Source organism: Chrysemys picta, chromosome 1, assembly GCF_011386835.1.
Source record: "Chrysemys picta bellii isolate R12L10 chromosome 1, ASM1138683v2, whole genome shotgun sequence".
In the NCBI taxonomy this organism is placed as follows: domain Eukaryota; kingdom Metazoa; phylum Chordata; order Testudines; family Emydidae; genus Chrysemys; species Chrysemys picta.
The window spans coordinates 223835813-223862728 of NC_088791.1; the positions used below are offsets into that span (position 1 = coordinate 223835813).

At 41.1% G+C, this 26916-nt stretch overlaps 1 protein-coding gene across 10 annotated transcripts in view; it reads right to left on the minus strand.

The window, feature by feature from the left end:
* SHROOM2 (shroom family member 2) overlaps nt 1-26916 on the minus strand; it is a 194573-nt gene that overhangs the window by 31446 nt on the left and 136211 nt on the right. For 6 of the 10 annotated variants that reach the window (XR_010597652.1, XM_024104470.3, XM_024104469.3 and 3 more), the window contains 2 exons: nt 22905-25548; nt 20142-20242 (listed from right to left, as the gene is read on the minus strand). Coding sequence is in view for 7 of the 10 variants with exons in the window: in XM_024104470.3 (XP_023960238.2) it covers nt 20142-20242; nt 22905-25548 (2745 nt within the window). In the remaining 3 variants the exon portion in view is untranslated. Of the gene's footprint in view, nt 1-13734; nt 14038-14370; nt 14686-20141; nt 20243-22904; nt 25549-26916 lie in introns of those variants that run through there. The other 4 variants (XM_065580691.1, XM_065580690.1, XM_024104474.3 and 1 more) reach the window with 3 other exon arrangements.

The following is a 26916-nucleotide window of genomic DNA, read 5'->3' on the forward strand; positions in this document are numbered from 1 at the left end:
CTATACCAATTATCACTAACTGAGGGTACGTCTACACTACCCGCCGGATCGGCGGGTAGCGATCGATCTATCAAGGATCGATTTATCGTGTGTAGTGTAGACGCAATAAATTGATCCCCGATCGCTCTCCCGTTGACTGTTGAACTCCAGCTCAGTGAGAGGCAGAAGCAAAGTCGGGGGAGCGGCGGCCATCGATCCCGTGCAGCGAGGATGCGAAGTAAGTGATTCTAAGTCGATCTAAGATACGCTGACTTCAGCTACGCTATTCTCGTAGCTGAAGTTGCACATCTTAGATCGATCTCCCTCCTCCCCGTTCAGTGTAGACTAGGCCTGAGAATCTGGCTCATGAAGTTTTATCACTGAAATGGGCACTGTCACAGTTGGTGTGTTGACCTACTTGCACAAATGTCTTATCTGAAAGGTCTTGCCTTTCAATATGAAAGGCACATCAAAAAGGACCTTGAAAGTAAGTCCTTCCCAAATGGTTCAGATTACTCCAAAGGTTGTGCCAATCAGCACTGCCAAAGTAAACCAATTTTTAGGCCTACTGTACCACCCTTGACAGTATCTCGTGAAGTTTTTAATCACACAAATAAAAGGATTCTAAATCGGGGAAAAAACACCCATAAAACAAGTATAGTTCATGAAGATTCTTTGCAAATACAAAACAGTAAAATGAGTAGTTTCTTGCGCAGCTGAATGTTGTTTTGGTGCTGTCCACTCAACTATTGTTAAGGTTTTGAGAGCACTTCCACTATAACCCCAGCTTTTCAGTCATATGTAAACACTATTCTGGACTCAAACTTGATAAACAAAATCCATTTTTGTGCAATTAAGAATTAAGATAATGTTTTAAACCTAAATATTGCACAAAGAAAAGGTGATCAGACATGGATGCCATTTTCACACTCATTACTCAAAAGTGACATTTTAGAAGTTTTTTGCCAATATTATGGGTCTGTAATGCATAAAGCACAAAATTACTTCGGAAAATAGTTTGTAAAGGTAGGTGAAGTGCCTTCTTTTAAAATGATTTTGAATTTCTACACTTTAAATTGATATTTACATGGCAACGGTCCATAACAATTGTGAAAGAGACATTTTAGCTTATCAGTACAATGGTAACTCTCTTACAATCAAATGAGAAATCTCCCTCTATCTTGGTTTCTTTAACTATTTAAAATGTAAACATCCCATTTCACTAGAAGATGCTTAAAACTGATAAAACACCAAAAGATTCAGGACGTGATTCTTATTTACTCTAAGGCCACTTCATGCCATTCTAGGCAGGTTAGAGAACGTAAGAACAGCCATACTGGTTCAGACCAATGGTTTATCTAGTCCAGTATTCTGTCTCTGACAGTGGCCAGTGCCAGGTGCTTCAGAGGGAATGAACAGAACACGTTAATTTGAGGTGCCATGAAGTGGGAGTGAATTATATTTAAAAAACAAATTTATATATTTACTCTACTTGAAGGACCCTTTTCACTACTAGAGCGGCGTGGCCTTGCTGTAAATGAGAATCACGCCCTCGGATTTAAGGGCCGGATCCAATAATCCTGACTCACATCTGGTCGGATCTCGCAACGCTGATTTAGAGAATCAGAGTTTCCCTGTGGAGTTCAATGCGAGTGGGGCTGGGCTTTTAAATAGTCCCACTGAATTTTATGGAAATACTCACAAGAGTAAGGGCTGCAGGATTAGGCCCTAGGTACTGAATACCGATGTCTGACAAAAGTAACAACAATTGTTCCTCATCTAGATAACTGATGTACAGCTTGATTTTTTTTTTATGCTCACTCGTGATGCCAGAAAGTCCTTTAAGCTCTCTGATTTCTTTTTATTAACATAGGTCATAACATACTACATAATGGCAATGGTGGGGTACACAGAAAGTCAAGATCACAACATAAGAGGGTCCAAAGATGTGAATTGCATGCACTGCTGCAGCCAGTCTGCAAAGTTTATATTAAACTTGACATGCAAATCTGAACTGTTTTTGCAGGTGAAAGTGAACAGGACACAGCGCACTATTAAGTTGACATGTTTACACACCCAAAAATCATTTGTGTTTTAGAATTTCTGATGAGATGTTCTTAACAATCCTTTGGCTTGTACCACAATGAATGCTTTGATAAATAGTACTGTCATCCTCCAAAATAAAATGAAATAAAAAGTATTTAAAATGTCACAGTGTAGATGACTTAAGGAATGCGGTGTTTCCAATTGGTGGGGTAAAATTTAATGGGACTGCATATGTGCCTTCATACAGTTTCTATGAAAGTAAACACACATTTTACAGTGGCACACAGGATGGTTATGGGGAGAAGGTAGCTGCATTCAGCATGGGAGATAATTTACATTCAGGGTGGGTGGGTTCTCATGCAAAACATGCTAATCACGTTACCCTGAAGAGATTTGATCTTACTGTTCAGAAAGGAGGAAAAGAAAGAAAGCTTCAAGCACCAGAAGAACCCTGTGGCAAGAACCTGCAAAGTGTTACATTAGTGTAAGTACCAAGAAGTCCACTAAAAAGAGGTTGATTTAAAATTTTAATTGCTCTGTAGAAAGAAACACACAAAATATGGCACTGCAGAGATAAAGTCCACAGAAACTTGCCAAGGAAACTATAAACACCACTGGAAAAAAATCACCTTTTGTAAATAGAAAACAACCTTATCATAAAATGAGGTTCAAATAAATATTCCAGCTACCATGTGGCACAATGAGAGAAGCATTGCTGATTTACTGCTTAGTGCAGAACAAAATCCATTTAATCATTGTACATTTTGATGGCTTTGACAAAAATAAAATCCCAAACATTTCAGCCACGTAAATTTTCAAAGAGAAAAGAACTGACACAGTTCTAATATTACCAGCTTAAATAAATTTTATACGTACAAGTAACATCCATAAATTTGCCTCCATTTAGGCCAATGATCCATGGTCACCTTATTTATCCATCACCAATCACCATCATCAAAAGCTTCATATACCAGATCATCTTTATACCTGAGAGACTACATCTTTCCCCAGCATACACTGCCACAGTTGTGAAGGAGAGTTGCTGATTCTGGATATCCCTTGATTTAACAGTAATTGTTCGCAGCATGTTCTCCATAAGCGTTCTGGGGCTCTGCAATGCATTGCAACCCATGGAAAGATGTGCTGGCTTTGCAGGGCCCATTTGTTTTATCTGGCTTTTGCAAAAAAATGAGGGGGGATAGACATACAGATTGAAGTATGAGAGTGCTGGTGTTTGGTAAGTGCTGCAGCTTGGTAGGAGGGATGAGCCGATGGTACTGAATTTGTGCTTTGTAATTCTAAAGAACTGGCAGGGCACTCATAGCCTGGAATGGGTGCTTTCGACTTATTCTAAATTGAAAGAAAATAAACCAAATAAAATATTGCAGCAATAACCTCCTGGCCTAGAAAGGAAGGAAGTGGACTCCTCTGGAAGCAATCCCCTCCACGTATAACTGGCCATGTCTAAATCTTTACATGGTATTGGACTCTGTTATTTAAGACAACTTTTCCATATCCCATCTTAACAGATGACATCTGTGGAGTCATGTCAGCACTCAGTGCTAGGGACTCTGCTTTCAGTGGTCACTGGCAGAATCTCTGGATCTTGCTTTTCTTGATTGTTCCTCGAAGCCTGAGCAAGTATTTTGTTCATAGATTCATAAATTCCAAGGCCAGAAGGAACCATTATGATCATCTAGTCTGACCTCCTGTATAACACAGGCCATAGAACTTCCCCAAAAGAATTCCTAGAGCACAGCTTTTGGAAAAACATCCAAGCTTGATTTAAAATTTATCAGCGATAGAGATAAATCCACCACGACCCTTGGTTCAATTAGGCTTTTGGTTCAACACTGATTTGCTTCTACTCTGGTTACTTTAGGATTAGTTGGATGCCTTCGGCCAGGTTTTAGAGTATTTTTAAACATCTGTCATACAGTGCCTGAGTACCATGTAAAATTTGCCACACTGGAGATGGAGATGTGTCTTGAGAATGGTACGCTTTGAACTCTGGGCACATGTTGCACATTTTAATTGCACTTTAAAAGTTGATTAATTCCAATGGTGTAAAAATATATATTCCTGATCACAGCAACAAACAGAAATAGGAGACCTGTGTGCACTCAGAGCAGATAGCAGTGGTCTAATTTATCACGGTTAAGAGGTTCACAGGTGTGTAAAATGCGTGGTTGGGCTTAAATAAATTTTTTAGAAGTGTCCTACAGAAGTCCATGAGCAATCACCAGAATGGATCATTTTGTAGTGCATGGGATGGCCCATGTAGCATCTCTGAGGTATATGACAAAACCCATTCCCCTTTACTTTCCTTCAGTATCTACCTACTTTCTCTTGTTTTACATTTAGACCTTATCTAGGATAGGGCTGACAAGTGAGATGTTCAGTTGAGTTAGCTAGCTCAGTCAGTGAAAGTAATCCAATTAGCATGTTGTAAACTATAATTTCTTGTCTTGACTTGATTTGTAGAGGTGTTTATTAGATCAAGCTAGATAACTTGATGTAACACCGCACCTGTAAACCCTAGTCTAGATATGGCTTTAGTTACAATGTGTTAGCTAACATTTTAAAAATACCTCTTTTATCCTAGGCTTGTCTATATAGGGATGTTTTACCGGTTATACAGGCATAATTATATAGGATTTAACTCATCCCAATGTAGACAATCTCATTCCAGTATCAGAGTGGCTTTCCTTGGTTTAGTTTAAACCTCCTTCTTAAGCAACATAAGATAAACTGAAAAAAGGCACTCTGATATCCAAATAAGAGTATCCACAGATGGGGAGTTATACTGGTATAATTACAGCAATTTAAATTCCTACTTTAGGTTATACTGAACAAAAATCTTCCCCAGGTAGGCAAGGCCCTAATCTAGACAGTTTTAGGCTTGGTCCACACATTAAACTTAGGCTGACCTAGCTACATTGCTCAGGACTTTATGCAGTAAAGCTGATCTAACCCTCAGTGTAGGCATGGCTATGTCAATGGAAGGATTTTTCCATTGACCTAGCTACTGGCTCTTGGAGTAGAGGATTACTCTAACATTATGGAGATCACTGCTCTCACCATGCTTGAGCCCTTGACTGGATGCCACCTGATGGAAGATGGAAAAGAGGAGGACAACAGATGACAATAAAACTACTAAGAAAGATGCTGCTGTCATGGGAACAGACTGGGATGGAGCAAGAAATACAACATTAGACAGGCAGCAGTGGAAACACTGGATTGCCTCATGTGTCACAAGGTACAAGAACATCTATGCTGATAATCAGTCCCTCCACCCCCGCCCTCAACAAACCTCCTTACAGCACACAATTTGATTCATGCCTTAAAAAAGGACAGATCCCAAGATCAGGATTGTAGCAGAGGCTTACAGTAATAACCATAAGTGTGCCCATCAGACTTGACTGAGTAGCAGTGTTTTGCAGAGAAAGGATCAGAGGATGCAGCACACTCATTCTGCAGCTATGCTAACCTCTTCACTGCTGGATCACTCCCCACATTCTTTCGTTTTGTTCTGCCAGAGCTGGCAGGTGATTTTCTGCTAAACATTAACAAGCAACTAGCATATTCTGTAGCAGTTAAATATGACATCTGATTCTATAGAACAGTAGTTAGTGGAGTAATCTGAAGAGGGTCAGAAAGAAATTGAGATTTGACAAGAAATTGCTAAAAATACAGATGGCACAGTGCTTTCCATCATAAGTATCTTCTTTCCCCACATCCCTCTCTCGGTAAATTTTAACAGGTGAACTGAAGTGAAATTAGGGGGTTTGCTTTTACCAGTTCAGCCATTGGATTCTCCTACACCTGCTGTTTTGTTTTATAATTATTCCATACATCATTAAATACCCTGAGCTCAACATATTAACAGCAGCAGCTATATTCATTCTCAAAATAACTGATGTACTGTATTTCATTCCATGCCAGAATATCAGGACTTGCACGTTTTAGTCAAAGATCCATTATGCAGCTACTCATCAGGACCCTGATTCAGCAAAGTATTTAATCAAGTGCCTTCCAAGCATGGGAGTAATCCCCTTGAGTTCATTTGGAGTGCTCATGTGTCTAAGGTTAGTTATGTACATTGCTGAACTGGGTGCAAAATAACTTAGCCAACGCCTCACTAATCAAAGAGTCTGCCTACGCTGGAACTGGCACTCGAGCTCCAGCGAGTGCACTAACAACAGAGTGTAACTGTGACTGCACGGGCAGCGGGAGGGACTAGCCCCGATGGGTACGTAGTTAGGGTTTCAGACAGGATTGTACTCAGGGAGACTAGCCCATCCAACCGCTACATGGCTACCTTTAGCACGGTAGCTTGATCAAGAGCTACTGGCAGGGGTACGTCTACCTGAGCTGGAAATGACACCTCCAGCCCCTCGGCAGACACCCCAAAATGAAATGGAAGACCGAGCTATAAAATCTAACTTAGTTATTCTTCATGCTAACCATGTTTTTAAAATGTTCTTCTATGGTATTCCCTCCACTTATCCTTAATCCCCTTCCTAGCTCAGTGCCTCACTCCCACCAGTAATGGTGTCCAAATAGCTTTTTCCAGAACATAAAACACCAGTGAATCCTGAAAGTGACAGCCCCATAGAGCAGCAGAGTTAGTTGCCCAAGTGCTATTATCTAACTACACATTTCTCTGGGTATTAATCCAAAGACTTTAATACACATTTGGAATTATTACAGTTATTATGTAAATCACTTCTCTGTATTTTTAACTGCTTCCTTCCCCAGGGTTCTAGAGCTTCTAAAAGCTCCTTTGGTGCCTAAAAGTGGTACCCCCTGCTCAGCACTCTTATGAAATAATAATAATGATCAAAACAAAACAACACCGCATTGGATGTGGTGTAGTTGCCTTTTAAAATCTCAAAAGATCAGCTATTAAAAATGGAACTGGATCATAATATGGACTAATCATTACCTATATTAACCACACCTTCAGTCTGAGAGGTGTTGGGCAAATGAATGTAAAGTAGCAGCTGTCAAGTCACCACTGCTGCATCCTGTACATATTCAGAGTCACATTTGCTCTTTGCAGAACCACAACAGCTATGGGAGAGTCAGCTACTCTGTCACTTTTGCTTGTATTGTAGTAGTGCCCAGAGACTGTCTAGGCACTGTACACACAATGAAAGAGATAGCCTCTGACCCAAAGGGCTTGCAATATAAGATTAAGACAAACTAACGGCCAGACAGTTACGGTTAATGTAATAAGCAGTGGACCAGCTGCCTAACTTAGAGAATTATAAATTAAGTGCTAAGAGCAGGGCTACCCGAAGGGCCAAATCCTCCTACTCTCTATTCCACACTGTGCATTAAATGTGTCTCTCAGTTATGCCAGTGAGACTTCCCTGGCTGTTGGGATCAGTGGGGGTGATCTGCTTAACTGAGACCAGAATATTGTCCAATGAGGTTGCCCGTGTGTAACTGAAAGAAGTGGCTGCAGGACTGGCAATGAAAAAGACCATGTTGTTACTTATAAACTGAACATGTGTTGAAGAAATCACCGAGATAAAATCAATACAGAATTCCAGCAGACTGGCTTTGCAGTCACTTTCAGACTAGAACTACTCTTGAAGCCTGTTTTTAAGTTACTCAAATGCAAATGATCAACTGCATTCACATACCAACCCCTTCCCCAATAGAGAGCCTTCCACATCTCTGCAGTTCTCGTGTCCCACTTTTCCATCCCTGTGCCAGCCACTCTGCACTGCACCCTCTATCCTCCCCAATCGATAACTGTACACCATAGCCAGAAGGGTTCCTAAGGCAACAAAGGGCATCCCCTCTGTCCCTGCATAAGCATATTGCTTTCAAAATACACCCACTACAGAGGAGCAAGACAGAACTATTTTATTGTAAGACAATAAAAATACTCAAATAAATGTGTTTGATTATTGTGTCACCAAAATCCAACAAATAAACACCACGAGAAGGAGATCAGTTTTCTCCAGGAAGCAAAATTTTATAGCAGAGCTGTCATTCCTGAAAATAGGGGATTGTAATGGGAAGATTGCATAACTCTCACCATATAACAGAGGGCCAAAGACGTGACTGAACTCCTGTTGAAGTCAATGAGAGTCTTTCCATCAACCCGTTCAATCAGGTCCCAAATGAATTGTGAAATCTCACACAATCAGGCCTTGTCTACAGTACACAATTATGTCGACATATGTTAGGTCGCTGTATAGCCATTGCAGTAATTAGTGCCGTTTTTCATACTACCCTCCTTCTGCCAATGGTTCAGCACTGGGGAGGAGGAGAGAGGATGACAGCTCGAGCTGGGAGCCCCACTACCCAGCACTGAGAGCCCAGGCTCTCCGCGTTGGGCAGTCATGCTTCCAGCTGGGAGCTCCGTGTGGAGCTGACAGCCCGGGCTCTTAGCACTGGGTAGGGTTGCCAGGCAACTGGTTTTCGACCAGAAAGCCGCATCAAAAAGGGGCCCTGGTGGTGCCAGTTGGCGCTGCTGACCGGACTCTTAAAAGTCCGGTCAGAGGCACAGTGGGGGGCAGGAGCTAAGACAGTTTCTCTGCCTACCTTGGCTCTGCACGGCTCCCAGAAGTAGCTGCCACTCAGGGGTAGGGGCAGCATGCGGAGTACCGGCTCTGCAGCTCCAATTGGCCGGGAACTGCGACCAATTGAAGCTGCGGGGGCAGTGCCTGCAGATGCGAGGGCAGCACACGAATGGAGCCTCCCTGCACCTAGGGGCCGAAAGGACTGGCAGCTGCTTCCTGGGAGCCGCGGTTATCACCACCAGGACCCTGCACCCCAACCCCCTGCACCAGCCCAGAATCCCCTCCCACACCCAAACTCCCTCCTGGAGCCCACATCCCTCACACCCCAACCCCCTGCCTCAGCCCGGAGCCCTCTCCCGCACCTTGAACCCCTCATTTCTGGCCCCACCCGCAGCCCGCACGCCTCAATCCCCTCCTGCACCCCAACCCCCTGCCCCGGCCTGGTGAAAGTGAGTGAGGGTGGAGGAGAGCGAGAGATTGAGGGAGGGGGGATGGAGTGAGTGGGGAGCGGGACCTTGGAGAAGGGGCAGGACAGGGGGCGGGGCAGGGGTGTTTGATTTTGTGCAATTAGAAAGTTGGCAACCCTAGCGCTGGGCAGTGCGGTGCTGACAGGCCATGTAAGTAATGCAGTGTCTACACAGACACTGCGCTGCCCTCACTAGATCATCCTAAGTGCTGGAGTTATTAGGTTGGTGTAATGGGGGACTTACATCATCAGGAGTAATGCTGTAGTATAGACACTTACAGAGTTAGGATGATGTAAACTGCTTACGTCGACCTAACTCTGTAGTCTAGGCCAGGCCTCAATTGTGATTAATCTGAAAAGAACTAGGGAGAAAGAACAGGTGGATTATGAGTAAGTGTATGCACATGTGTGTTTTGGAAATCAGAAAAGGTATTAGATATTATTCATGTCAGTTTTTTTTTTTTAATACTGATATGTGTATATACACACAGATGTTACAGACAGAGCTGGTAGAATTGCCTGACACTTCCCATTAAAGCACTGTGTTTTCAATTCTTTGTAACTTTGGCAAACTTTAACCATTTTGGTTGAAATTTTCCATGCTGGGTGTCTGCCTCACGTTGAAATTTTTTTGGAAAACTTCTGCCAAAATAGTTCTGCCATTTCTCACATGGAGGCCAATGAAAAATACACTGTTTTGCTCATGTTATAAAAATTCTGGCAAGTCTTAATTTGAGAAGCCCCCATGCTTTGGGGAAGGGACTTGAAATTTGTTGGACAGGACAGATGCTGTGTGTCAGGAATGTGCCTTTTGCTGTCCCTGTGAAAATCCACCCAAATCATAAGCCTTTGGGAAAAAAAACCCTGCAGTTCATACCTACTGAACTTGCTGGAGTTTGGCACATAAATTCTTCTAAGATTCTGTCTGTACTGAGCATGCTACACCACCAATTGTAACTCTGGAGTGCTGTGGGCCATGCCAGACCAGGCATTGAAACTGAGAGCAGGGAGGCTGTCTCTCTTGTGCTCTTAATGAGATCCCTGCAAGTGCCCAGAAAGTGGGGAGGAGTAAGCCACACAATTCAAACGCACAGGGAACAGAATTTAGAACTGTGTGCATGCGTGGCTTAGAGGGAGCAAGGGGAAACACATGACAGCAGACTGGATACTGCTGTGGGAGGAAGTGAAATTGAGATCACGAGTTGGGATGGGGGGAGACACTGGGACTGAGAGCCAAGGATAAGGGAGACCGGAAGATAAGGGAGGAAGATCCATAGATTTTAAAGTCAGACTATTCTATGTTGGGTGCCTGCCTCAAGATGGCTTTTTTTTTAAATTAATGTTTCAGCAAAAAGGGTTCAGCTGTTCCAAGAATGAAATTAGGGAAAGGTATGTTGTGCCTACGTTAAAAATTTCTTACAGCTGTGTGTCTGAGAAACTGTAGGGCCTCCACACTTTAGAGGAACATGAAATTTGGCAGGGATGTTGCCCTGGTGTCAGGGCTGTGCTTTTTACTGACCCTATGAAAATTCACCCAAGTTTGGCAGAGTTATTAGCCTCTGTTCACACATGTTCAGCAGAGACTTGTTAGTATTTGGCAGCTAAAATCTCTAAAGAGAATGTCTGCACTGAGCATGCTCTATCTCAGGGCAGAGCAGGACTTACTACTTTTTCCAAAGGACCCAGCATCCGAGTGCTTCAGAGACATTAACTATTTTATTTATCTTCACAACATCCTTGTGAAGTGAAGTGGAATTATTATTCCTAATTTTACGGATGGCAAATTAAGGCACAGACACATCAACATGCCAAGAATACACTAATTTTAGGTGCCCAACCCAAGATGCTTATGGCCTGATTTTTCTGAAAATGTAGCATTTTATATCCCTATTTATTCAGTACAGCTCCCACGGATTTAGATCATAGAATATCAAGATTGGAAGGGACCTCAGGAGGTCATCTAGTCCAACCCCCTGGACTTCAGTGGGTGCTCAGCACTTCTGCAAATTAGACCCCATGGGTGTCAAGTTGAGTACTCAGAAAATGAAGAAGACACAACCACTTTTGAAAGATGGGATTAAGTGACTTGCCCAGCATCACACAGGAACTCTGTGGGAGAGACCGGGATTGAATCCAATTCTCCAGGGTGGCGCTCAACTGCCAAAGTCTCAATCCTCCTACAATCCTCACACACACCTTCTAATGTCTGAAACAAATGAGGTGGGGCTCTACAGACAATAGTCTTCTTTACTACACAACCCTGATTCATCCCCAGAACACATCCCTCCTGTGCATAAAACAAGACAGGGATCCTGAAGGGGAACTAGGGTATTCAACTAGATAATTCAAGACCATATCATAATTAGGTTTGTCAGAATTCAATTTTTATTTACTTTTAACAGACAATATCAATGTTTATTTTTAAACTTTTTTTCAGTTTTTATCAATTTAAATTTTCATGGTCGCAGGAAATTACGGGGGAGTTAGATAATTATTTAATGAGAGTAGATGTTGAGATTCAAAAAGTTAAAACTTTGTAACCCTTAAAACACAAATTGCCAACATCCCATGGCAAAATAGACTAAGTAAACATTCTTAAATCAAACTGTAGTTCTCAAGCAGCATTTTTCGTACTTCACCTATCTATGAATTTTTATTTTTCATCAATAGAAATATATTTTTGTTAGTTTCAGTGTACATGGTGAAGTTAACATTTATTGACATTTGCCAAAAAAAATAAAATCCTTCCAAGCCTACTCATACTGCAGACATACACAGTGTGTGTGTGTGTGTGTGTGTGTGTGTGTGTGTGTGTGTGTGTGTGAGAGAGAGAGAGAGAGAGAGAGAGAACACGAACCTTAATTCTGGCATTTCCCAACTTCTCGGTGCTTGACTTTGCAACCTTAATATTCTTTTAATGTAATTTTTGTATGAATATACATATAGATCATGTACATATTTTATTATTGAAGTGCTTTATTATATATATGTGATACATATTACGCATTATAATTTGCTTTTGGTTGGGGAACTTTGAATATATTCCAAAAGTGCCAGATCCTGAACTCTATGAGATTTTGTCTCTCAAAAAATATTTGTGAGAAAGACAAAATCATATACAGCAAAGAAACCATGACAATGAAATTATTTAACCACCATGATGATGACTGCCTCATGATGATTATTTGAGGAGGCAGGTCTTGATACAAAGCACATTTAATTGCTGCAGAAGCAGCAGAGCTGTTTATTGCCTTAGTAATGCAGGCTTGAAGTCATGGACGGCAATGTCCAGCACAGGCTACTGAAACAAGTGGTCTTAAAGACTCACTTAAGCTACTGGCAAATGTTAAAAAGGAAGAGCACAAGGAGAACTATTATTTTGAAGAGAAAAAACCCTCTGTCCTCAATAGGCCACAGCCACAGAATAGGGACACACACAAAATAACCAGTATACTCCCAGAAATATAACAACAGCGTGTTGTTGTTACATTATAAACCATATACCATCTAAGGCATCTTGTGATTTCCACAGCCAGGCAAAATGTCCATTAGCTAGTGTATTACTAAAAAGCCAAGAGGCAGATAATGTTATCTGTGCAGCCAATCAAAATGGATACCACAGCAATTCTGTATTTCATGCAACAGAAAAATGTCACTCCAGCTTCATAACCCTTACATAATTCTGACTGTTTATCAGTATGATCTATGGGAATGATTATTTCTACTCAGCCTGCTACATTATCTGTGCTCCACTTACATGCCAATGTGAATGAAAATTGTTTCTGACCCCATATATTTTTATTTTAACAAATGTCACCTCTCTGCACACACAAATAAAAGCATAGATTTGTTTCCAACAGATCCAATTTCATTCTGCAAGAAGCAATTGAACATATGTTGGCAGATAAGAATACAGACCAGTCAATCATGGTCAACTGTAAACAGCACAAAGCATATTTCTGAAGTAAAATCAAATTTGATAATTACATTTCTAGTAATACCGTGGGAGCGGGAGAGACACTATTCCCCTTTCCTTTATTAGGAAAAACCCCCCCTCCCCTTCTTCCTACCACTATGCACATTAGATCAATAATAAAATAAATGTTTATGGCCAATCTTTTGCTTGCTTTTTCAATTTCACATCTTTCTTCATATGCAGTCAGCGGCATGCATGGATTCAAAATGACTACCTCCCACGGAGTAAGCCAGTTAATATGTACTGTACTGAATCACTGAATTGAATTTCAAGCAGAAAATCCTAACAATGTAAAAACACCCATTGTGTTATATAAATGGCAACCATTGCAGGAACAAAAGAAACATTACTTAACACTAACAACAAGGAAATCTCATTCACGGAAAAAAGGCTGGATACAAAATCACTTGGAATCTGTCCTTTTTAATCAAAGTTTTCTGGAAATAAATTCTAGAACTAAAAATCAAGGCATAGTAAGTTGAAATGTGCCCATTTTTTAAATATCAGCAGCTAGGCAGTACTCAGTACCAGAAGAGTTTAGAAGACAGAAAAAGGCAACATAATTAGTTAATTGTAACTAGTTCACCTGAGGTTCTCAAACTAAGACTGAAGTGAACCCCTTGGAGCTCATCTCCAAAGGATTCACAGATAGCTGCTTTCATCAATTAGCATGCACACCCATGTTTCATTATCATATTTTCACTCAGACCTGGCTGTTCACTCACCGCTTTCTTCCAATAGTCAGCATCCAATTCCAAGTTCCAAGCTCATACCTGCTGATTTGGAAAGGGTCTTCATCTGAACCTGTGCTCACAATAACAATTTTGCCAAGAAACCAGAAATACAAAAACCTATCTTACAAAATACAGCAGTGAAGAACACAGAGGCTGGAAGTCACGTAGTGAGGATAACAGCACTGCAGACTTCAGCCCAGAAAACAAACATTTTTGAAAGGCACTGCCTTCTAATTCCAGTGTGCATTATGCCAATTGTAAAAACAAAAGCTGCTAAAAACAGCCCTTGCACAAGCGTGCATGCACACAACACACACACACATAGCATCTAGCTGGAATTTCCCCCCCTTAAACCTCAGGGACTAGAACAAACATACATACAAAAAAAGAAAAAGAAAAAAAAAAAGACAATTCTATATAATGCACTGCCTCACTTGTAATTTGTAGCTGTAGCTACTGCAGACAGGGATGGGCAAACACAGCTTGTGGTTAAAGACTTGGAGAACAAAAGAAATACTGTATGAATGACTACTGCAAAGATCAGTTAAGAACCAACAGACGATAACTGAAGTTAATGCACACATTTATTATTCTAGCACTTTAATACTAAATACAGGGAAACCTTACCAGGATTTATAGACGTTTGCCTCTAGTCACTGCATACATGAGCTTTTGCATCCTTGCAAATACCCCAGCCTGTTTCAAAGACATACAGAACTGATTCTGCCTCAACCTCTGTATCTAATTTACTGTAATACAGAGGATTTTCAAAGCCATGCCTCACAACAGCTGGCTTGTTTTTGCCTGCTTCTATATGACTGACAAGTTCATACAAGCTCTGTCAACTTTAACCTTGATGACTGAAGGCTTGGTTTGTATTGTACGTTACATCATCAAAAACGTCTGACTTCAAGGAGAAAAGCTCACAGTCTTCAAAGCTTAATTGTTTTTTGTTTTTGTTAAAAAGGCTTTTAATGTCTCATTTTGTATTTCAATCAAGAAAATTACGTCCTGATTTCAGCAACAATGATAAGTTTTAAATATTCAGATATAAACTAATTAATATCAATCAATCGGCTTACCTTCTCAATCACATTTAAATTACTATGTAAATTAATTAGGCATATAATAATAAGTATCTTCATTAAAAGCCTTCCAGCCTGGAAAAAAGTGTGTGTATACACATACTTATAGAGATGCTTGTGTATAGATAGAACTAAATGATATACACACACACACACACACGCTCTAAACCTCCTTCACCCCCCAAACTCCTATGATCTGATGATATCATGGTGATCATAAGAGTGAAGCGTGAGTTGCCTATAGTATGGCCAAAAGTGTGCATTATATCCTTCCACACAGTTTCTCTGGGTTATGTTTTATATATTTAAAGACTATCACAATATTTTTAAAAGGAAAATGCTCTTAATAAAATCACATACCAAATATCCTTGCACTAGCCATTTGATACCCTTACCCCAGCACTCTGATACATCAGTGACAGGCACCTTAGAAATAGCAGACAGATTAAATAAGAGAGCTATTCTGTATGTTTATTTTTATAAGATTCTGCTTCTTAAAGAAACAGGAAAAAAAATCTGAATTTCTTGTTCACTTTTATAACCCTCAAACTTTCAGTTTCAATTCAAGTTCACAATGCCCTTCATTAGGAGATTTTGACATCAGACAACTCACTGGATCCTTACTTAGTTTGCATAATGCAGTTTAATTGGTTAATAGGCTGTAACAGATCTGGTTGTCTCACAGTCAACATCTGAGATCATGGTTATGATAGATGACTGCTTAAGAGTTTCTTATAACTCAAATTTACTGGCACAGTAGTCTCTTCCTTCCTTTCCATCACACTGCAGGCTGACATACACAATACATGTTGCTAAGGCCCACATAATGAAAGACCAAAATATTCCATGGCAGGGGTGGCCAAACTTACTGGCCTTCTGAGACACACATGACAATCTTCAGAAGTTTGAGAGCTGGGGCACACCTGACAGGAGCCAGAGCTCAGGCTTCAGTCCCATGGGAGGCACCTGATGGGGCTCGGGGCTTCAACCCTGCTCCCGCTGAAGCCCCGAGCCCTGGCAGGTGCACCCCGCAGGGCTGAAGCCCTGAGACCCCTCCTCCCCACTGGGCAGAAGCCCCTACTGACACCCCCCCCCCCCCCGTTGCAAGACAGAGGTCCTGAGCTGCCTTCCTTCCCCGGTCCGGTAGGTGGAGAATGGAGGAGGACTTGGGGGGGAGAGGGGCTCCACGAGCCGCACTTTAACGGTAACAGAGCCACAGTTTGGCCAGCCCTGTTCTATGGGATAGCTCACAGCATGGCAGTATAGTAAGAGTGGATAGCTGAATCTTCTCTTTATTTAGTGTATTCGGAATACATGAACTGCCATACCGGAACAGACAAATAGACCAGCTAGTTTGGTATCCTCTCTTCAATGGTGGCTTACACCAGATAATTCAGAAGAGAGAACAAATCCCTACAATGTCCATTTACTTTAATTAGAGCTGGGTCAGGCCTGAAGTGCTGATACTATATTTAATACCTCTTAAATGTCAAAAAGCAACAAACAGCAAAAAGCTCTAACCTTGATCTAACACTGCCTCAATTTTTGTCATATGTAGTTTTTTGTAGACAATGTAATAAATCGAGGGGGCAGATACATGCAAAATGTTCTCAGAATTTAAATAAAATTCTAGGACTGTGAACCTCTCACTGGTAGGCGGTATAATTGTGTTAATTAGAGAATAAACTATTAAATGCATGCTTTTCTTTTGATGCAGGCTGACTTGTGCTGCGGGCGCACACACACACACACACACACTCACTATCTCTCTCTCTCACTGTCTCTCTCTCCAGGTCCAATTTTTAAAAAGACAACCTTTTTATTTCAGGACTCCTTAGGTACAAGTAACACCCCTTGAATATCAAGGACTACGCCTGTTTAAAACATACAGTGACCTCTAAGGGGATGTTAAAAGTGTAGCAAACACTGCAGACTGCAAACAAAGAAAAGGGAGGCCAGTTCTGAAAAAAATAAGACTCTGCATTATGTACACAGACAGCTATGAAACACACACACTACCATTATCTACTGCTTGCTGAATTTTGGTAAGTCATTTCAATAGTAATTTTACATAGGACCCAATATCCTTAAATACATATGCACACATTGCATAATCTTTGTTTTGCATGTCAGTAGTATCTAGAGTTGCCACCAGTCCAAGTTTTACCTGGACAGTTGGTTTTTGACTGCAAAGTCCGGTCAAAAAGAGAACTTAGCAACCCTAAATGGCACCCGAACCAGAAGTCCAGTTACTGTGGGGAAGCACCGGGTCATTAATCCGCGCCAGCCCCTGCTCAGCTCGGGCTGCGTCCTACCTGCCGGCAGGCTCCTTGAGACGATCCAGCGAGTAACGGGGGGGAGGAGGGAAGAGGAGCGAGTGATGGGGCGGGGCCTTGGGGGGAAGAGGCAGAGTGGGGGGGGGCAGTTGGCCCTTGAGGGAAAAGGCAAAGTGGGGGCGGGGCTTTGGGGGAAAGGCAGAGCAAGGGTGGGGCATTGAGGGGGATGGGAGGGGCAGAGGGTAGGGCTTTGGGGTCCAGTTACCAGCTATTAGAAAGGTAGCAAAACCTACTAGTATAATTTTGAATATGTTTCAGTCCTACAAGTTCAGAACTGGTCTTGGAATTCTGACAATTCTTGGAATTGTACCCAATGTGTGTGGGAATGGGAGTTTGAATGTTTACAATTCATAGCAGTAGTGCTACTTGAATGAGCAGTTGTAACTATATCTAGATGTGGTCCACTGCTCGCTGTTCCCATAAACATAAAACAGAGCACTGAATACTAGAATTCAGACACTTTCTAGTTTTTCCAGAGATGGTACTAAGTATATAAATTCATTATAGTTTAAATAAAAAATGAAGCCAAATCCATAAAGTGCCTGAAAATTTCTTGGTGGATTATAAACATCTTCATGCAAACAACATAAAATCGTTTCCATTCTGTGCTGAAAATGCACAATACATAAAACAGACAAAGAAAAAACAAGCAAACTGACTGACTAGTCAGCCACCCAAGCCCTGTAATTTAACTTTAAAGATTATGGGGGGGGAAATGTATAATCTGTTATTTTAATACTTCATTACTTTTCAAGTAAGATTCAATACAAGAGTTTAGATTCACAAATAATTCAGCATTCATGACAATATACACAGCATCTGCAATAAGCACAAAATATACACACATTTGTTTTAAACACAAATCACGTATTACTCACAAAATAATCAAGGGAGTCTCAAATAGCTGGCTATAATTTTTCTGTTACAGAATGGAGACTGCAACCTACAGAATATTTCAGCCCCATACATTGATCTCATGAAATTACTTTTTGGCAGAAAGCTCAGGTCATCAAGGTTTAAGCCATTTAAAGATTTAGGGTTTGATGCTGCAGCTATGAAGCCAATGGCAAAGATCCAAAGATTTGGTGTGGATGATGCAGGATCAGGCTCATAAGCAGTGTAATTTTATACAAATAGCAAAAAAAATTATTAAAAATGCCAGTAAGCAAATATTTTCTCCATAGTCTATTTGGTTAATGTTCTAAACCTAAATACAGATTAGGCAGATTAAACAAATTATTATTTACAAATTGCTAGCATTGGAAAAAAATATTAAATCAAATTTCTTTAGAGAAACTCCACAGAACACAGATTTAATCAAGATCACAATGAAGGAGACTAGTTCCTTTATCACTTAGGCCTTTCACTATAGTAGTGACATTTTTAAAAATGGTTTTTTACAGTTTCCGGAAACCACCATTCATTATCATTCAGTGACCATTCATGGCATGAAAATTAAACTGTCTACTAAAGACATATATGCCCTCTACATAGTTTAAATGGCCTTGGCATCAGACAATGAGGGAAAGACCATGAAAGAGACCACTTTACTAAACCTTTTCCTACATTGTGGTGCAATGGTCAAATAATAGAGCTGCAACAGCATGTGAAAACAGCTTCCTGCTTTAAAACAAAAAAGTTATTACAGCTGGTGCCCAGTCATGTGATTTACATGGATTCTATGTTATAAAGCGAGGATTGTGTTACACAGACACTGTTAAAATGCTGGCGTAGGTGTATTATTCAGATGCTTTTGTTACTAGAGTTCCACGATGCTAGATGGAAAACATCTGAGTTATATAGAGATGCTGTCTGCCTACACAGTCATCTCTAGTCCAGGCTCTCTCTCTCTCTCTCTCTCACACACACACACACACCCCCCATTTTAAAAGCTACTGTACAGTAAATACAAAGAGCTACACATAATCAAAACAACACAGCAGATCACTTAAACCAATAGAACCATCAGTCTTCATAATATATAGTTTATAAGGTGGAAAATAATGAACACATATTATACATAATACAAATCAGTTGCTGATCATATGGGACATGCATAGCTATACTCATATTGTATGTGCATTTGCTATATTAAGAAATTATCTCCCATTGAGACACTCTACCACTTAGAGATTCTAAGTACTTATAATGAGGAAAATCAGTTGAGACTTTTTTTAAAAATATCTTCTATATATGCTTTTGTTCTTAATTTACAGTTAAAAAACAGGATGCAAAAGCTGTTGTTGACTAAATTATTTTAGACACAGTATGTTCTTGTCTGAAATTTGGTTGCCAAGTGCAATTTAGCAGCTGTGGTTTCAATTATTTATTACAATAGCACCCATAGGCCCCAAATCAGGATCAGGTCCCAACTGTGCTAGGCATTCAAGGGTTTTAATTACACTGTGTCAAAACAGATTATTCAAGATTGATGGAAAGCAGCTTGGCAGAATTGTGTCATTTTTCTCCTATTAATTCACTTAACAATTAAAAGTGGTGAGTAGAAAATCACATTTGAGAGCCCTTTATCTGTTTTACATTCAGTAATTTTATCTTTACAGAAAACTGACTTACTATACTACTGTATTCCAGCAACCTACAGTAGTTGCCACGTGTATCCCTGACACACTCCTTTAGGAAAATCAAACACTTCCTTCTCTTTAAAAGCATTTAATTGATGAATATTAAGATTGGATCTCTTCCTACACCCTCATAATAAGACTCTGCTGGGACTGAAGAAAATACAATAAATTGGATACTTTAAAATTTATTTGAAAGGTCTACTCCACAGTCAGAAGAAATCTTAGCTCCAAGAACTGTTATATCGTACATGAGGGGGGGAAAAAGGCATAGCACGATGTTCAACATGAGTTTACCTCAACTTCTATTTTGGGTAGCAAACATCCAGCTCATTCGCTTATTGTAGTCCTCATATAAAACTTTCAGCCTTGGAGACAGAAGAAAAGAGCATACCTACCTTAGAGTGCAATTCTGCTCATCAGTGTTAGTTTTGGAGGAAATACACTCCCCATCTTCCCCTGAAGCCTCGGTTTGCCTCCTTACTTCAACTGTGACTTCCTGGAAAGGGTTTATAACATAGTAAGACACCAAGTCATCAAGTTTCAGTCTCCTGAAAATATATTATTATGGAACCTCTTATTTGTGGGTTCGCTCTGCTTGAGCATACATAAAGTCAGTAACATAACATGTCTTATGCTGGTTTGGCTTCAAGGGTTGTATAGTATGCCATGTGACATCTTCTATGGCACTACGAACCTCGCTGTGCTCATGTTACTAATTTATCTCACTGGTCTAGAAGGAAACACTTAAATATAATATTTATAAACCTTAGCAACTGCTATTTGCCAAAACCAAAGTACTGTAAAAAACTTACCCTAGCCTTGTTAGCATTTTAATACAGGCAAGCATTTGAGGATTTCTGAACTTCTTTCTATGTGTTTCTGTTTCTCAATAAAACACTTAATATTGACCTTCCAGAATTGTATTACCTCAGTACCTTCAAACAACCACACCCAAAGTCTAACACTGTATTAGAAACTCTGAACTCATGGGAAATACAATTGCACTGGGTACTCAAACCAACTAAATTATACACGTGATGTATGTAAAATACCTTTAATTTTCTTTAAATCTAATAGATTTTGTTATATACATCTACAATGCACCCAGCACTGTATTATCCAAGTGATTAAACAGTGGGTTTTGGCATTGGGTTTTTTTTTGGGGGGGGGGGTTGGATTTGTTTTGTTTTGTGCCAATCCAAGTAGCCTCCACTGAACTTGATACTAACAAAATCAATGCATGTATGGTATATATTACAGGATGATTTTTATTGCTGGATGGGCAATAAAAGAGGAATAATTCAGCTATTCCTGCCTCTTCAGAATAAAATTTCTGCTTTTGAAAACAGTCACTTGTTAGCTACAGCCCAGAAGATTATTTATACAGGTAACTTCTCCCCCCGGCACTCCAAAAATCCTAGTGAAGACTTGTTTAAATTAAAACCAAAACTATAGACCAAGTGAGTTTTTTCCTAAGGGATCTCTTATCTTGTCTGAAACTACTGTTTAAATTTAGATTCCTGGATTTTTTTTCTTAAAACGGGGCAAAGGGAGTTGAAGCGCAGGAAATGAGAGAGGAAGGGAAAAGGAGGAGGAATGTTATAAATATGCGATACCCTGTTCTGTTTTTAACTTGAGCCCAACATTTTGTATTTGCAGAGGAGGCAGTAGAGCTCAAATTGACGGTGCCCTCCCCCCCCCCCCGACTAGGATCCTTTACACATGAGGCAATCTTGCAGCAGCTTTAATATGCCTTTAAAATAACAATAGCACAAGGGTCAGTCATTCAGTTTCTCTCACCTGCCAACTGTCCCCTCACTCACACTGCAAAGTTAAAAATTAACTTGCTCTTTGCTTGCGAGCTGAGCAGACTTTTGGCATCTCTCTGAGGATTAGAATTCTTTTAATCACTCATACACAATAGAAGGGCCACCTATTTTTTCTTTAAGTTGTATTAACATTTATTACATCCTTGGATTTTCTAACATAACTATTAAGGTGAGACAGCGAGTGCTGCAGTATCTGGTTATTGGACCAAAAGAGTTTAAAAGAAAGAGGAGAACTGGTAGCGCACCAACCAAGTCCCTTTCCTGGGGGGTGACTGCATACTGTTCCTCCTTGCAGTGCTTTTTCCATCTTCGAGTTCTATGGGGCCAGAAGACATCTGAACTGGGGGAGGGGGCTAGGGAAGCAGATGTCATGTTGGGTGAGGGTTTATTGCCATCATCCTCCCCTCATCCCTATTGTAAAGTATGAGATATAGTTAGGCTCAGCAGAATTCAATTTTTTAAATAATTTTGATAGATAATATGGATGTTTATTTTTAACCATTTTTTTCCTATTTTTATCTATTTAAATTTTCATAGTTGAAGGAAATTATGGGGGAATCAAGCCATGGTTGGGATCAAATAGTAATTATTTAACGATAACAGATATTGAGATTCCAAAAGTGTAAGGTTTTTAACCATTAAAACACAAATTGTCAACATCAAATATCAAAATATACAAAACAAATATCCTTAAATCAAACTCTAATAAATTCTCACGCAGCATTTTTCTTACTTTGCCTATTTGAATTTCTATTGTCATTGATGGAAATATCCTTTTTGTTGGTTTGTGTGTATCCAGTGAAATTGATGTTTACATATATTTACTGATAAAAATAGAATCCGTCCCACCTAAATATTCTGACATCATAATCAAACTAACCAGTTTATTTTCTCTTCAATCATGCCAGTGACAATACAAAAGTGACTGAACTGTTTAGCTCAGTGTACTTTGTTCCACGTTGAACTACTAATATAATATATGGAGATATACCTCTCTCATAGAACTGGAAGGGACCCTGAAAGGTCATCAAGTCCAGCCCCCTGCCTTCACTAGCAAGACCAAGTACTGATTTTTGCCCCAGATCCCTAAGTGGCCCCCTCAAGGATTGAACTCACAACCTGGGTTTAGCAGCCAAAGCTCAAACCACTGAGCTATCCCTCCCCCCCTTTTACACTAACGTAAAGCCTTTTTATGTGAGCTACCTGTAATAATACAATAACAATACTTTGCACGTGTTCTTTGACTATACTTGAACACTTACATACACAATTTATTTTTCTTTCCTCTGTCACATTCTAAGGTAAGAGGAGATTATGAAAGTCCCATACCTGTTTATAGAAATCAGTAGAAGGAGATGATCTGGATCTCTCGTGCGTGTACTGGGGTTTCTCATGCTGCTCATGGCTTGCATCAAGGATGTTATCGGCTGAATGGTACTTTCCTGAACTCCTTGGCTCTAGAGGTGTCCTCTGCTCTTTCCAGGATGCCTGATATTCTGCAAATGTTCCCAACCTCTGAGGCTGTTCAATTTTCACCACTTTGTCTGCAGACTTGTGAGCATGGTAATGGACATTATCTTTTGCAGCTCGTGTACTTTCAATTCCAAAAGAGGCTGCCCGAGCCCGTCTATCATACCACGACTCCTCACCCTCGTGTCCATGAGCTTTTTTATCAGGCCTCTCAAGCAGACTGTAGGGAGTTTGTTTCTGCGCAGACTTACGATATGTGGGCTTACTCGTTTCTTCAAAGAATTTCCACTTATCTGCAAAAGAGCCCAGGGCTTCGTCAGATGTATTTGGACGGCGGTGGGGATGGCAGTCATCTTCTGACACCCCCACTTCATTCATCTTCTCTGGTTCAGAGTAAGACTTCAATTTTTGTTCTGATGTGAACCTCTTCCTAGCTCCAATGCGGGAAATATGATGAGTGCCACTACCTGATGAGTTTGGTTTAGCCTGCATAGCCTCAAGAAAACCTGACACATCTTCAGAAACCCAAGCCAACAAGGAAGAGTTGCAATTATTTATCTTCCGTTCTGGCGACCTGGGGAGATAATCAGCAGGGCTAGGTTCCAAGTCCCGCCGTTTGAAGGAAGTAGCCCTCAGGACCCTGGCCTGGGCCTCCTTCAGGTGATCTGTGTAGGAGCCGGTAAAAGAGCTCTCTGAAGACGTGTTTAAGTTCTCCACTGAATCTGGTTTCCAGTTTTCAGTGTCCTCTTCTGTTTCGCTTGACCCTATTAAGGTAGCAGTGCTTTTGCTTTTCTGCAGCTTTGCTCGCCTCATTTGGATCTCATTTCTCAGGGTTGTTGCAAAGCGATCACTTCTGCGTGCCTGCTTAGTTGCATGCGTATCAAATGGGGGCTGTCTATCCATTACAGTTTCCAGGCAGTTGTCAGACTGGTTTTTCCCTTCCTGAGCTAAAGAATGCAAAATTGGGGTCTTCTGAGCAGAAATCTTACTACACTCTTCTGGTCGCCACCTGATATCTTTTTGGGCAGCTCTGTGTTCAGTGATAGGGACACAGCTCTTTGTACACTCCTGCTGATTGTAGCTATTGTCATTTTCCTCGAAACTGCCATCAAAGTTTTTCTTTTGACCAGGTTTTTCAGTAAAACTTGTTTTTTTAGGATCTTCCACTACAGTAGACTTAACATCCTCTCCACTGTCCACTACATAGTGACCACTCTTCTCGCGCCCTTCTAGCAAAGGCTCGACAGGTTGTTGCGGTAAATAGTATTTTGTTTTTTGGACCATCGTGACTATGGCAGGATTTTCATGTGGTCCAGGGGAAACATCAGCCCCTATTCCAGGTTTCCAACATTCATCCTTGAGCTGTAGTGGCCGTGAGCTTCCCTGCGCAGGCTGTTTTGCTGTGACGCAATAATAACGACTCTGTCCAGTGTTGTCCACCTTCTGTTCAGCAGCACCGTTATTAGAAGAAGCACTGGGCATTCTGGCTTGGTTTGGACTGTAGCAGTGAAAGTGGTTGGCAGGTAGCTCTTTATTGCCACTGTAAGAGGAAACATGTCGCTGCTCTTTAGGCGAAGTTGAAGGCCTTGCATGGTGAAAGAAAGTGCTTTCATCGCTGTACTGGCGCTGGTGGTTGTAACCGTAAGCAGGCTGTGCAAACCGAACATCAGTGCTGGACAAAGAGGACTGCAGTCTGTTAGTATTTCCTGAATTATTGTTGTACCTATCACCAGCAGAGGACAAATTGTAGTCCACACTAATATCAGATTTGTAGTTGGAATTATTGACCCTCTTTCCATCTGTGCTCCTGTCACTTGCCCTAACAGGTCTTCTTGGTTGTTCTGCAGTTTCTGAGATCCAGTCCCTCCTGTGCTGAGATGGGTTCAGAACTGTAAAGTGCTGGGTGCTGGCACCCTCTGAGTACACTGAACCATGGGCCTTCTCATGGCCTTTGGTAATAGCAAAGCTGTCACTACGGAGAGGTGGAGGTGGTGGTGGAGGGGAAGATGATTTTTTATCAGGAACATGCCAGATAGGTCCAAAACTTGATCTTCCAGAACCAGAGAGCTTGGAATCAGGCTGTTCCTCCAATCTAGGGCTCTTTCTAGTCTCATATTGAATGGGAAGTGGCAAGTATCCAGGTTTGTCCTCCAGTCCACTGTTATCATTCACTAACTGGCCAGTCTTGCTGTTTCCATGCTTTGCAGTGTCCCAGTGGCCTACTTTGTGCAGCATGTTCTCCGTTGAAGCAGCATCCATGTTGGACAGAGTGTGATCAGGGGTACTCGAACTAGTGGAGAAAGAGCCATAGGCGGAATCCCGCTTGCTTTGGTTCCCTACACGATCAATGCTATTGTTGGACTTTGCAGAGGAAAGCCTTCCATACTGGGATGTTTGGAGAGTGTGGTCCCAGCTGTCCATACTTCCCAGGGAACTGAATCGCTCAGACGTGCGATGCAGATTTGACTGATCCCATGAGTTTGACAGGTCATGAGAGGAGGAACTATAACAGAAGAACATACAATACCGTCAGCAGTAAGTCAATATACTTACAACAATGAAGCTGATTTTCAATGGGGGGGTTGGTACTATCTATCCACACAGCAATTATCAGACATGAGCACATGCCTCCTAGTGGTTTGAGCAGGTGGAATCAGAGCTTCATCCTTCCTCCACTATTAACACAGTACCTGAACTTCAGCAGCTGCGTCTCAAGTTTATCTTCCTGCACAACAGGAATAATGAGGTGTAAGAAAGTCTACTTCTCCTCCCCTTCGTGTAAGATCATGTTGACATTCAAAGAAAAGTCTGACCTCCCTCCCTTCATCCCTATCTCCCGATACCAAACCCTAAAGTTTCCAATTTACTTTCTACCTCCAATACCACCAACCCCATTCCCTCCCTAAACTCTTGCCCCTTCTCCCTCTTTCTTAACGTTGCCTGTTTCCTTTACAAAACCTCACCCTTAATCCCACCTGCTTCTCCAAACACCACCCCACCCTTCACTTCTAAACCACAATGTGTTGCTTGCAACCACTGCCACAAATCCCGCTCTCACCCTGCGTGTGCTCTCTCTCTTTCAACACAAAAGGTTTCAGCTACCATCACTTTGCCAATAACTTACAAATCTATCACACCTCTTCATTCCCTACATCCCATCCTACAACTCAGCACAGCTCTCCAACATCTCTTCCCAGGAGCTCTGCTATCAACTTCAACTTAACATGGCCAACACTCAACTCCTGGTCTTTCCTCCCTCAGAAATTCTTCCCACTCCGTCACTAGTAACACAACCACCATCCTCCCAGTCATTCAGGCCATCAGCACTGCCCTCTCTCTTTTACTCATTCAGACTGCCCCCAAATTTTGCTGCTTCTTCCTTTATAACATTGTTTTTTGCCCATAGCTAGAATTCTTGCCAAGGCTCATGTCTCTCATCCTGGCTACTGTTATCTCCGCTCCCCGACACCCACTTCTGGTCCATACAAAACAGCTATTACGGCCATCATCCTTGCCCACTACTCTGACCACATCACTCCCTCTTTGACCCCTGTGTGACATTGTACCCCATAATGCTTTATGGGAATATGCTTATGAATGTATATATGACATAACTGGAATATGTTCTATGCTACATATGCCATGTAACATATCTCTGTAAAGGTTATGATCTACTGAATATATTCATCCTATTTGTATGCATGTATCATTTTTGTATTCAAAGTTATTAATATTGGCTATGTATTTGTTTAATTTTAAGTAGCCTGAGTGAAGCAGTTGGTCAGCTTCCTGAGAAAAGACTATTCTTAGTGAGTGCCCAATCAAGAAACACTTAAGCTAACAATGAACTTGGAGATGCCAATCCACATCT